Here is a 13,594-nt window from a genome sequence, read left to right on the forward strand (position 1 = left end):
AAAAGCCGAAAGGAGTGTAGCCAGGTGACTGTTACCATGGTAACGAATGAGAAGAAAAAGTGGACCCAAATCTAAGAGACTCAGAGACGCCACAGGAGATCAAAGAGCTGGCAGCTTCCTCGCTCAACGCATCAGTCTAACGATCCAGCGAGGAAATGCTGCCAGCGTCTTCGGTACTATGCCGCAGGGGCCATTTTTAGATTTATTTTAGTTTTATTTTAGATTTAATTTAGTCATATTTTAGTTTTAGTTTACATTATTAATTGTTTATAAGGTTATATTATTGTACTAATAAATGTTTAATACATTTATAAAATAAATCATTTATTCCGTAAAAAAAAAAAAAAAATTGCATTGGTCTTCTATCAAATAAAACAACAATAGAGCGTGCATATTTCATTTATTATAAAATTCTATGTAATCGATTTGAAACACGCGTATTATTAATGGCCACACGATTCAAACATCTATTATTGCGGACTCACAGCTTGCATTTGTATGACACGACAGTATCTTGTAGCATGTGATTTTATTGGTAAAATAAGGACGACAAGCACGAATAATTTCGTACATTGACCCGTTGCCGTTCGTATCTCTATCGCACGGGCGTAAAAATACTGCGGTCCCGCTCGCACGGTGGCATTGAACGCGGTATCGTCGGCGGGCCGCAATTTAGGTATGCGCGTGCGAGTGATGGGAAACGTACGAAATTCTTTGTGCTTAGCGTCCTTACCTTGTCCGAGAAGGTATATTTCACAATACATGAAGGTACAAATGGCGGACTTAATACCTTAAGGCAGTCTATACCAGTCAACCAATGGGTTAAACTAGAAAGATTAAGTAGGTGCAGTGTCTTTTTAAGTAAATTAATTTGTAACCGAGAGTATATAAGTATATATGAATATAAACGACCGGCCTATGAAGCCGATGGTCCCGGGTTCAAATCCTGGTAAGGGCATTTATTCGTGTGGTGAGCATGGATATTTGTTCCTGAGTCATGGGTGTTTTCTATGTATTTAAGTATTTATAAATATTTATATATTATATATATCGTTGTCTAAGTACCGTCAACACAAGCCTTATTGAGCTTACTGTGGGACTTTGTCAATTTCTGTAATAATGTCCTATAATATTTATTATTTATTTATTAAACTATATATTGATAAACTTACACATATACTTAAGGTAGACTTATGTTCATTATTAAAAAAAAAACTGTAGACTTAGTAATAGACAATATAGATGGATCCAAGTCAATATTAGTGTTTTATAAGTAAATTCATTCATTAAATTCATTAAAAATTGTAAAATTATAAGAGTAAAAAGATTTTTTTTATTGAATATGTTTCTCGCTCCTAATTTTTACAATTAGAAAAAAATCGAAAAAAGTCAAACGTAGAGGCATAGCTATGGTTAATATACATCAAATTATGTAAAAATATTTTCCATAATATCAATATCCAGGGAGGAAAATGGGGACTACGTTTGTATGGAGAAACGGCCGTCATATTTCCTCTTAATCAGACACATTAATTAGCAATACATATATAGTTGCAACGGATGTTTATACAAATACGTGACTAGAATCTTGTACTAGCAATGCCAATAATGTTTTTTTTTAACACGTGTTATCGAAGAGAATTTGAAATAGAGGTGGATTGTATAAGAAAACTTTGTACTCTTTGTGGCCACAGTAAATTAACTGCCATCTTTCGACACATGATTGACTGGTAGAGAATGCCTTAAGGCCGCTATTTGTACCTTCATGTATTGTGCAATAAAGATTAAATAAATAATAAATAAATGATTAAAACTTTTAGAACGCCATATTAAATATGTTAAAACGGGTCACTCACGTATTTTGAGTCGAAGACGCTCGACATGTTTCACTCCGTACCGAGGAGTGTCGTCTGGAGCTTGCGTTGACGGACCGGCGCAGACTGCGGGACGATGACTCGATGATGATGATATTGATGATAAGTGACCCGTTTTAAATTATTCAACATCTCTGTGTCTCACGGGAGTTTTGTTATTCAAATTTGAAAACACCTGTTTATTATTTCATTTCAAATATCAAAAACCGGCCAAGTGCGAGTCGGACTCGCACAGGAAGGGTTCCGTACCATTATCTATAAAAACGGTCACCCATCCAAGTACTGACCCCGCCCGACGTTGCTTAACTTCGGTATTTTATTCTGTTTTTAGTACCTATTTGTTGTTATAGCGGCAACAGAAATACATTATATATAGAAATTTCAACTGGCTAACTATCACGGTTAATGAGATACAGCCTGGTGACAGACGGACGGACGGACGGACAGCGGAGTATCAGTAATAGGGTCCCGTTTGACCCTTTGGGTACGGAACCTTAAAAAGTAGCGCCATCTAATAGATCAAAGGTATGCCGGCAACGATAGCGCCATAACCTTTAGGTTGCGCCCGGTAAGATGGCGCCACTTTTTGATATTTAAAAAAATTAACACATATATCGGTGAAAGAATAAGGAACAAAGTCAAATGGCGTTCTAAAAGTTTTAATCATGTGTCGAAAAATGGCAGCAAATGTACTGTGGCTACACAATCTTTGATAATCCGCCTCTATTTCAAATTCTCTTTGGTGTTATGGCGTACTTTCTCAAAATATAACGCATTATTTCAAGTATAAAGTTTTTATTTGTTAGCTTAATTGTATAAATTATATTGGTGTGTGCGTGACAAGCAATATGACAAACGGTGGTCAACAGGGAGTATTACTGCAATGTTCTGCCTCTAGAGTGCAGCACTAGCACCTTTCCTAAACCATAGACGTATACATTATGGAAGGTGGAGATAAGGAATGAAATCTCCATGTACCAAAAAGTGTCATCAAAAAACCTTCAATAGGTGGCGCTGCAATACCTTGAATACTTGAACAAAAATATCAAATCATAGACAGCGCACTTCACTCCGTCAATAACGCCTAGGTTCTTAACTACTCTAGCGCTACTCTGGAGAGATTTGTAACAGCAACTGTTCTACCATAAGAGATTTCACTCGTTTTAATTCCACACTCCATAGTATACATACCTAGACCTAGTTGGTTACTAAGTTCTGTTACTCGATTTGCAACCTCTTTATTTCCGTTAAAAAAAATGCTACCAAAAAAATTAAAAATTACATAATGTGGTGGATTTGTGAGCTCTACCACACATAACGCTTATCTCATCGTATCTAGAATGAATTGGGGCCTAAAAGAGAATCGTATCGCAGTGATTGCGTTGCACAAATGTGGGCACCCGCCAAACATGATTTTGAAGTTGCTTGAAAACCTAAAAATCAACAAACAATTTGTTTATCGCACAATTAATAGATACTATAGTACTCAGAGCTTCGATGACCGCAAGAGGTCTGGAAGACCACGCACCGTTCGGACCCCAGCTCCAATAAAGGCAGTAAAGGCGAGAATTGCAAGAAACCCCGTCCGGAAGAAAAAGTTGGCAATACAGATGTCTGTGAAGAGAAGCTCCCTAAAAAAAGTTATCAATGAACACCTTGGACTACACGCTTACCGCAGACAAAAAGGTCATTTGCTTAATGGACGATTAAAGACTATGAGGCTAGAGAGAAGTCGCGTGCTATTGAAGCGGTATGCACTAAATGGCCACCGAAAACAACTATTTACAAATGAAAAAAAAATTACCATTGAAGAATGTTGTAACCGCCAGAATGACTGAGTGTATGCAAAAAACAGTCAAGAGGCGCTTGCGGCTGTTCCGAGAGTGCAACGAGGCCATCATCCCTCTTATGTGATGATTTGGCTGGGTGTGTCATACTCAGGGCTAACACAGGTTCATTTCTGTGAAAAAGGTGTGAAAGCTGGGGACAAAGTTTACTAGGAAACCGTTCTCGAACCAATAGTGAAGCCCTTAAGCCACACCTTATTTCAAAACCAGCCATGGATCTTTGAACAGGACTCAGCTCCTGTACATAAGGCAAAAACAACTCGAGCCTGGTTTCGAAGGAACAAAATTGACTTTATTGCCCACGAAGACTGGCCATCCTCCAGCCCGGACCTTAACCCCCCGGATTATGCTATATGGCAGGTTATTGAGGAGAAAACCTGTGCTAAACCCCACACAAATCTTGACTCCCTCAAGCGGGCCATAGTTAAGACAGTGACGGAATTAGACATGACAATCGTGCGTGCCGCTATTGATGACTGGCCTCGTCGTTTGAGGGCCTGTGTCAAGGCCAGAGGAGGCCATTTTGAATGATATTGTCATATGTAATTCCTGATTTTGTGTACTTCATTTTAATATATAGTTTATTCAACTTTCGTTCGTATATTTTATGTAGATAAAGATTATTGCAGTAACAGAATTTAGTAACCAACTAGGTACTGTCCGCAGTTCTACCATAAGAGATTTCACTTTTTAATTCCACACCATAGTATACATACTGTCCGTTAAACTGCTTTTTGACAAGTTATCATAGATAATAAAATATGACATTGATGCATCAAGGCGGTTTGTTTACAAAGGGCCTACCGGGAAACGCGAAAATCGAAATTTAGTTATCTACCTCTCCATCACTCGAATATGCAAGAGTGATAGAGAGGTTAGATAACGAAATTTCGATTTTTTTGTTTCGCAGACCCTCAGATTATGATGGATTGTGGTAGTGGCGCCCCCTACGCAGACATTCGCGTAATATTCCCTATTGGTTTATAAAAGTATCGCGTAATTCATTAAAATTATTTCATCATGCTACGCTTTTCTAAGTAAATTTCTTACTGATAGGGCGGAGTCGGGCCGCGGCGGAGCGCATTTTCAATGTGCCTATACATTATATTAGCGGTGGGGGCCGAGTGGATATGACGTCCGACTTTCAATCCGGAGGTCGCGTACCAATGAGTTTTTCGTAACTTATGTAAGAAATATCATTTGATATTTACCACTAGCTTTTCAGTGAAGGAAAACATCGTGAGGAAACCTGCATACATTTGCGAAGAAATTCAAAGGTGTATGTGAAGTCCCCAATAGCGTGGGGACTATAGCCCGAGCCCTCTCGCACACGAGAGGAGGCCTGTGCCCAGCTGTGGCAGGTATATAGGCTGAATTATTATTATTATTAAATACATTATGTACAGCAGAAGCGATGGCGTCCGCCCGGAGCCGACGGCTCGCGGCCGTATACTAATTTGAAATGCGCTCCGAAGCGGTCCGACTCCGCCCGTTCGGTGAGAATCGTACTTTAATTTTGAAATAATTACTGAATAATGCCTTTAACAAAATTGAATTTAACCATACCGAATAAACACAACCATATAAAATCACAGCTACAAAAAAACACCATCATTATTAAAATGTCAATTATTTAAATATAGATTTATCACTTTTGGAGTATTAAATATTTACCTACAAAATAATGGTAGATAAAAACGATGAATAATGTACAAAGATTCCTAAGGATGCTGTATGGGGAAACCGAATTTCATCTCTTGCCTTTAGCTCCTGATATGTACTCCTGGACTTTAGCTTGGAAGTCGATTTTGTTTTTCTTGTACATTTCGGCTGCTTCGATGTTGAGAGGGTCTTCAAAGTTTAAGAGATCCTGAAATTTAATTAAAAATAAATTAGACAGTATTCTCTGACGATCTTAAGCTTTTAAATCTATTTGACGACCGATAACGAAACCTACTTTATAGACGATAGCTGTACTTAATTATAGTTTATTTGAATTTTTGCTGAGTTTACGTTTTTACTATGTACATATTAGTGTATTATTCTAGTAGGATACCAAAGTGACGATATTATTATTTATTGTTGACATATCTTAGTTATTAAATTTTAAATTTCTAACATTTTTTATTTTTATTTTTATTGATATTTTATTTGCTTGGTTGATATTTAAATCTTATTGACATGATACAAATTTCAGTTAATATTATACGTATATTCTTCAATACTTTTAATTAATATCATCATCTTGGGATCACTAATTAAGCTTTAATTTCTTTAATATAATGTAATGTTTTATTTTTAATTTTAAGCTATGTTCAACACAATATTTTATTGTTATGAATGAATAAAGAATATATAAAAAAGATCTGGCCTAGTGCGTAGCCCTGGGGTAGCCCTAGATGGGTGACCCTACCTATGAAGCCGGTGGTCCTGGGTTCCCCTAAGGGCATTTATTTGTGTAATGAGCACAGATATTTGTTCCTGAGCCATGGATGTTTTCTATGTATATTATATACCCACAACACAAGCCTGAGCTTACCGTGGGACTTAGTCAATTTAGATAGATAGATAGATAAAATCTTTATTTAACCACAACTTACATGCTTTGTGACACAAACAAATAACAAGAGAAAAAGAAAATTGACAAGAGACAAAGAAAAAGTAACATACAATTTGACACTAATATCAATAACAATGTATTACGTGTCTTATATTTAGATTAGTAGGGATATCAGTAGAGGGTCATGTGTTGTGGTAAAGAATAAGCGCTGACTCAGCATAAATGCTGCGGAGACCACAGCGCTGATCTTCCATCAGAACCTTAAATTTGTGTAAGAATTTCTCTGTAATATTCCTTTATTTTATTTATTTGACCAACTCATGTGGCATACAAATTATGTAGTTGTAGAGTATTTTTCATAATAGCTACATATCATTTTAGAATTTTTATATTTATCTGACTTCATATGATTGCTCTCATCAATATTCAAGGACTTTTGCCACTAACAACTTTTTCTGTTAGCAAGGTCATATTATTTATTCATTATTCCGCATGTGAGAGTTAAAGTGACCCTATATCAACATGGATATTCATTCTTAGTCATTCGAAATTAGTACTTATACAATTTTAATAGGGTTTAATGCATAATATAATTAAGGAAAACTATAGATGTAGTAAAAAAATCTATTTCTGATATAAGGCTATAAATAAATAAAAATGCACAATAGGATCTTTAAAAATGATGCCTAATCAGCTGACCATGCAGTAGTGACTTGAGACATGCAGAGCTCTTGAACCATAATGATTAACCATAGTATCCACAAATAACCTTTGTTCTCCGTCTGCCTAAAACGGATTGTGCCTTATGTCACGTTATGCCTAAACTTCAATCCATAAGGGCATAAAGACTATCTAGCTTGCTGGCCATTTCGCTATTTGTCTATATAGTGGACCGCCTGTTTAGAGCTCGTGGGATTAGTCAGGTTTACTTTCTTGCGCCTTCAATGCTTTCCTTCACCGAAAAGCTACTGGTAAATTTCAAATGATATTCCGTACATAACTTCCCAAAAACTCATTGGTACAAGCTGGGGTTTGAATGCACAACCTCCAGATTTCAAATTGCATACTCTTACTACTTTAATATACAGTAACTCCATATAATGTCACTCGATATAATGATTTACTCCCGGTAATATCAACATTGGTTGGCTGTAGTTGGTTTACTTTAGTATTCATCTCTCTCTATAAAACGAAAATTCTCTAGTGTAATAAAACGTCTGGTCCCTTGAGTGTCTCTATATGGAGTTTACTCTGTATATAATATAATTTAGTTATAATATGTATAAAAACGTAAACATATATTGTAATGTTTACGTTTTTATGAAATAACTTCTAAATGTTGTAGGTATTCTATGATACTTACAGTAAACAAAGAGTTGAGGCCCCACACCACATCCTTGAGTCTCCGAGTGGGTGCCCAGCCATGCTCATCAATTGAGGTCTGCCGCAGCAGGGACAAGCAGATGTCTCCGTCCACATTTATGTTTGGGTGCCACAACCGAGTTAGACATTTCACTTTTGGAGGCTGAAAAAAACAAGCAAAAATCAAATCCCAAAATTACACTTATTACTATGAATGAGATTTTTAACATTGTTTTAAGATCAGATTTTAAATAATACAATAGAAAAAACAACTAAAACAACAACTACATAAGGTACAAAAGAGAAAAGAAAAGGATTTAATCAATTTTACAATTTCAGAGGAAATTTTAGCATTATTTATTGAGAGAGACATTGTCCCTCACATACAAACGCTGCATAAAATTATCATCTGTCAAGATGTTAAAGGCCTTATGATGATATGTTATCTATTACACTGAAAGGGAGGATGACCATTATAGCTGTGAGATCATATGATAATCTTGAGATCTTGAGGATAAATATACAGAAGTCTTGACAGTAATTGCGAAATAAATGTAAAGTAACATGTAACTAGATAAACTTACTGCCATATTATAGTCTTCAGTGACAAAAACACTGAATTTAAACTTGCCCCCTTGCCAAAAACCTTCATCGGGAGCCACTGTCAAAGTGAACTCGCTGAGCACGTTCGGGTCCTCAAACTGCACAGAACACGTCCCCGGAAGGTTCTCCTCCATCTCCTGCACCTCTTTCACTAGCAACTTGTCTCTCACTGATATCCTTTTGTTCGTATCCACTTTAATACCGTTCGTGGGCTCCGTATGTTCCTTTTTTAATTTTCTATTAAGCGTAATCATTGTTATAGCTAGTGAAACTTATTAATAAATCAATGTGTTGAAAGTAAGTACATCTCAATGGTGTCTAATTGATTGTTTATTAAGTTTTCTGTTAATAAAAAATATTATTTGCTGTTCAATACCGCAATACAGCGACGTTTTTTAATGACAAACGTCAAAACACGTCATAGACTACAAACTTGAGTAGAGATGTGCGTCCCGTTCAGTGCCATAATATACCAAAATACCGATTCGATTCGACACGATAATTATGCGATGAATGCGATTGATTGCCTGTGGTTTGAAGTAGTTTTTAAAACTTTGAAAATAAATTTAGTCGTGTAACTTACTCAAATAGCGCGATCTGATGTCATAGGAACTGAACTGTCATTTTCAGCTGAAGCTGATAGAAAATTTTGTTACTTAGCTAATTTTTTTGTAAGCTTTAATTTTCTTTACAAACTGATAGCTATAAAAGTGTAAAAAGGCATAATAATGTCAGAGATATCTTGGCCTTGGCAGTACAACTTTCCTCCTTTTTTTACGTAAGTAAATTAACTTCTTTGTATTCGCAAAACTAGTCAGTTTGTTTCGACAAACGATGTCGATTTTGGGGAAATCTTGGAGGTACATCAATGAGGGAAATGCTCATATAGTGATTGCAATTCAAGAAGAAAACCCATGTTCTACTTATGTGCTTCGACTTATCAAAGAAGATGAAGAAACCGCTGATGTAAATGAGATTCGCAAATCAGTAGACTTCGTAAATTTTATCATGAACCCTTTGTTAGCTAATGCATCTGATTGCCATCTTGAAATCATAGAAATACCTACAGAAGCATTACCAGTTTTAATCAATGACTTAAGACCATTTAGAGCGACTGAAAGGTTGTTTAAGTCACATATAAGTTCTTATGGTATTAAGACAAGAAACTTAACAATTTTGAATCCAAAAGGTGTTAATTACTGTATAGAGATAAAACCAAAGGAAGGATTTATGGCATCATGTTTTAAAAGCTATGGAAAATGCTATTATTGTTTGAAACAGTTTTTGAAACTACAAAAAAATGAAATATCTGACGTCAGTAAATACTGTCCGCTTGATTTGTTTTCTGGGAACAAGGACAGAATGAAATCTGCCTTGTTTCATTTATCAGAAAATCCACAAAACAACTTCAAAATATTTAGAAATGGCCAAATAATTTTTAATATGCCAAACAAAGACCAATTTAAAGAAATTATAAAGAAAATGCACATTTTCAAATCAACCAATGCATTCTTTGGCTTTATAATAGAAACTTTACTTTATGAAAATAAGCATACTCAAATAGACAATCACTCAGATGATTTCAGTTTTACCAAAGAGAATATAAATTGTGACATTACTTCCAACCTTAATGAGGAAACATTATTGTATAAAATACTCCGACTGCAAAGGCTAACGGAAGAACTGACTTTATCAACAAAAAACTTGAAATACATGTCCATAGACTATGTGCCATCATTATTAGAACAAATTGATTCGGAAAGCAGTCTACATTGTGATGTTGAGCAGCAAAAATTCCTTGAAAAAATTGAGCCTTTACATAAAGCTCTAATATCTGCTGTAGCTAAGGACTGCTCCGTTATGATAGCCTTTACGCCCCAATTAATTGTAGACTATGAATATTTCATCCAAGTTGGTGAAAACATGATACCGTTCACGGCATCCGTGACTGACTTAGAACCAAAACTACCAAGGGTTTTAAGGAAAAGGAAGAAGACAGAAAAGAAACTGATTAAGATTTATGAAGAATGGTTGAAAAACGAAGGTGTAAGTATCAGAAGAATGAGGAAATTTTGAAATTTTATTCAGTTATGACATTAAATTATTATTTATTCACTAGCTATAGTGACATTTTCCTTCCTTCCCTAAATAAGATAAAACAAATATGATGTAGTCTATGTCCATCTCTAGGCCTGTGTCAAATTTCATTAAAATAGGTTGAGTAGAATTTTACCCGTTATAATAAAATTATCCTAAGGATGAACTAAAGCTTTATTTCAGTCAATTGTTTTATGATTATTTTGACACAAAATATAATACCTTTTTTTTCTTTTTGGGAATACTGTGTACTGTATTTAATTTTTTATTCTAAATACTTCATGTTTGTTTTCCAGGATTCAACCACATTCGGAGACCAGAACTAAACAACTTGAAGCATGGCAGCACCTCATAGCCGATTACCTCAAAACTACAAAACAATCCACTATAGATATAAGAGAAGCTCAGAACAGTCCACTATTTAACAATCAATCTATCAACCGAAAACTGTCACAGGAGGCCATTTTAACTGTCCTAGAGTATATGGGGAAGATGGGGCAAGCGGCACCGTTGGATAAGAGCAAGAATGTGTGGGAGGTGTACTGGCATTCGCTGGATGAGTGGGGCAATATGGTGTATAACTGGGCAAGCAGCAACGGGATGAATAATTCTGTGTGTACGCTGTTTGAGCTGCGGGAGGGAGAGAATACAGTTGACGAAGGTTGGTAATCCTTTTTTAAAATTAAAACAACCTGTTATATTTTGTTTCTGCTAACATTGCCTAACCAGGGAATTGGACTGAATGAACGCGTCGAGCAATCGATAGCCCGTCTGTTTCCGGCGGGGCATCCCTGCACAACATCTACAACATTGCCTAATCTAATCCTATCTTATCAAATAGCTAGGGTACAGGGGTAGGGTGACAGCTGTCATCTCCATACAATGGATATCCTGAAAACGCAAAATCTTACAAAATTATATTGAGATGACATCTGTTACCATATAGGAATATAGTATGTTTCAAACAGCTTGAATTTTTAGAACCTAGTTTAGAATCCAGGAGATATTTTGAAAAGTATACCTAGTAATAGTAATTTATTGAAAAAATGAAATGGATTTTTCATTTCTCATTCTCTGAAAGTGGGTCGTTGATGTTCTAAAAAGTGTGCAGAAAATGATACATTTCTGCTCTGGAGCACTGTAACTTTCTGAGTACGTTTTTTCTGTTTTATTACCATAAGTAATTAAAATTTTGGTTTTAAATGGATTTGTTGTACAATTTTCATTCTGATCACTCCCATTTTCAAAAAATACTACTGAAGCTATATTTTTTAAATGCACATGTTTAACTCGGGTGAAAGGCTCAAAAGGGTTTCAGTTTCGGACTATTGGCTAAACTACCTCGGCAGAAATGAATGCCTTTGATGCAAGGCAAGGCAAGGGATGCCTTGGCCTTGTTAACAATCTACTATTTCAGTGCAGGAAGCGGGCATGAACTGCTTAGTATTTATTGGTACAAACTGTCAATGTTAAGCTTAAGTTTTTCATGTTTATTTAGGCCCCAAGATGGCAGTTTCCAACAAGCATGGTTCCCTTAATATGTGATTATTCATCTTCGATGCGATTTTTATAAGTTTTTAACTTGCAATATTTGTTTTTTATTTATTTGTAATATGTTTGTTCGGGTCAAATCTTACAAGCTAAACTAGACCCACTTACATAAGTATGTTGGGCGACAATGCAATACAATGGTACCATCGAGCTGATCTGATGATGAACACAGGGGGTGGCCATAGGAACTTTGTGATAAAACAACGCAACTTTATTGTAATTGGGTTTGTTAAAATTGTCTCAATGAGTATTAGTTTCCTGTTAACACATTCACTGCCGGGAACCCACCTGGTGGGCGCTCGAAAACTTTATTCAGATGCCGGACAACCCGCTGGGTGGGTTGTTTTGTACGCAGCTATAGACCACCGACCACCGGTTTCTGGGGTAGTGCGCCGTTTTTGGTCTGGCAGTGAATGTGTTAAAAAAAAGTCCAGCAATAAAATCTTGCATCAAAAATTTAATTAAAATTTTGGACAAACAAATATTTTACATACCAGAAACACTGCTTTCCTTATTAATTTTATGTGAAACATTTCAGAGTTCCATGGCCTGGACATGACGATCCTGATCAAGGCGCTGAAGACCCTCGAAGCAAAGGGCAGGTGCGAGCTGATGGAATTCGACGATAACCAGGGAGTCAAGTTCTTCTAACAGGTCTGGCTGTGAGACCCCAACATTCAGACCCACGTGAAAATTGGTAACGGACAGTTAGTTTCACTACTGATACTAACATAATTGTCCAAGGTTTTAATAGTTGTGAATAGCCCCAGACGATTTAGTATCTCCACTCGACAGTGCTTGGCAGCCACCAAATAAATTTTTAATCTCGAAAAGGCAACATCGCGTGGGCAAACTTAGGGGACGAGCGTAGCGACAAGCGGGGCGTGCGGCGTCCATATCAAACAAATGAAAACGTATGCGAGCGGCCTCAATGCACGCTAAAAACCCGTGGACGCTCGACGCTACACTGAACACGCCGCTTGACGCTCGACACTGAATAATGTAATATTTTAAGTATGTTTCAATTTTGAATGCATTTGTTAAGTTATACTTTTATGATGTTAGAATATATTATTTAATATTTTATAATCCTATCTTTTATTTTTTAGTAATATCCTAATATAACAACGCTTTGGACGCCAAGAGCAAGCAAATAAAGTTTATAAGCGTTATGGCGTTGATATTGGCTCGCTTGCGACCATTCTGGCTTAGGAGTGACGCTTTTGTATGTCGAATGCACGGAATATTATAAATAACTATTTATGTGGTCGTATGCCATATACAGGGTTTAAGTTGTCACGTCAAGTTGCCAATATTAACTACATAGGTAGTTGTCAGTGGGCATAATTGAGCCGCTTATAACTTCAAACTCAGATAAATTCTTTTGTCAGATTTTGTGATTCTGGTGGTGGTTGGTGGAAAATAATAAACAGTTTGTTATTAAGAGAAGAAGGGTAGATATTTTCTAAGAAGGTCGAATTGATTTATCTGAGTTTGAAGTTAAGCGACGCAATTGTAAATCAAAACTGCTTTATTGTCTAAAGTCTTCTCAGACAGACAGATCTGGTGAACTGCTGTCAACATAGGTCTTGATAACTTCGAATACACCCGAAGATCTTGACGCCAAACGCCAGCTCCGAAAAACTCGGCCAAAGCCCTTCTACTATTATTACACATATCTGGGCAACTGTACTGTGTTT

At 36.3% G+C, this 13,594-nt stretch overlaps 2 protein-coding genes across 4 annotated transcripts; one reads left to right on the forward strand and one right to left on the reverse strand.

Annotated features, from left to right (window-relative positions):
- Window positions 1-383: 383 nt before the first annotated feature.
- LOC133518632 (NEDD8-conjugating enzyme UBE2F-like) lies at window positions 384-8,633 on the reverse strand. 2 transcript variants are annotated; one of them, XR_009799499.1, is made up of 4 exons: window positions 8,228-8,633; window positions 7,645-7,806; window positions 4,438-5,591; window positions 384-3,065 (listed from the first exon to the last, which is right to left on the reverse strand). XR_009799499.1 is itself a non-coding variant. In XM_061852309.1 (3 exons), the coding sequence occupies exons 1-3, from the start codon at window positions 8,498-8,500 to the stop codon at window positions 5,472-5,474; spliced, it is 555 nt and encodes a 184-aa protein (XP_061708293.1). In that variant the 5' UTR covers window positions 8,501-8,633; the 3' UTR covers window positions 384-5,471. The 2 variants fall into 2 exon arrangements, 1 of the variants encoding a protein (XP_061708293.1); XM_061852309.1 differs by having other exon boundaries at window positions 384-5,591.
- Window positions 8,634-8,847: 214 nt separating this feature from the next.
- Window positions 8,848-12,983, forward strand: LOC133518625 (vacuolar protein-sorting-associated protein 25). 2 transcript variants are annotated; one of them, XM_061852301.1, is made up of 3 exons: window positions 8,848-9,024; window positions 10,640-11,004; window positions 12,433-12,983. In XM_061852301.1, the coding sequence occupies exons 1-3, from the start codon at window positions 8,975-8,977 to the stop codon at window positions 12,543-12,545; spliced, it is 528 nt and encodes a 175-aa protein (XP_061708285.1). In that variant the 5' UTR covers window positions 8,848-8,974; the 3' UTR covers window positions 12,546-12,983. The 2 variants fall into 2 exon arrangements, with proteins under 2 accessions (XP_061708285.1, XP_061708284.1); XM_061852300.1 differs by lacking the exons at window positions 8,848-9,024; window positions 12,433-12,983 and adding an exon at window positions 9,033-10,292 and having other exon boundaries at window positions 10,640-10,814.
- Window positions 12,984-13,594: the final 611 nt, after the last annotated feature.

The sequence above is a fragment of the Cydia pomonella genome, chromosome 6, assembly GCF_033807575.1.
Source record: "Cydia pomonella isolate Wapato2018A chromosome 6, ilCydPomo1, whole genome shotgun sequence".
Classification (NCBI taxonomy): Eukaryota; Metazoa; Arthropoda; class Insecta; order Lepidoptera; family Tortricidae; genus Cydia; species Cydia pomonella.

Coding starts and splice junctions, on each gene's coding strand:
- LOC133518632 (XM_061852309.1), bottom strand. CDS start 8,500: ATGATTACGCTTAATAGAAAATTAAAAAAGGAACATACGGAGCCCACG. Junction 7,807..8,227: donor CTGAAGACTATAATATGGCA/GTAAGTTTATCT, acceptor TGTTTTTTTCAG/CCTCCAAAAGTGAAATGTCT. Junction 5,592..7,644: donor GCCTCAACTCTTTGTTTACT/GTAAGTATCATA, acceptor ATTAAATTTCAG/GATCTCTTAAACTTTGAAGA.
- LOC133518625 (XM_061852300.1), top strand. CDS start 9,081: ATGTCGATTTTGGGGAAATCTTGGAGGTACATCAATGAGGGAAATGCT. Junction 10,293..10,639: donor AATGGTTGAAAAACGAAGGT/GTAAGTATCAGA, acceptor TTTGTTTTCCAG/GATTCAACCACATTCGGAGA.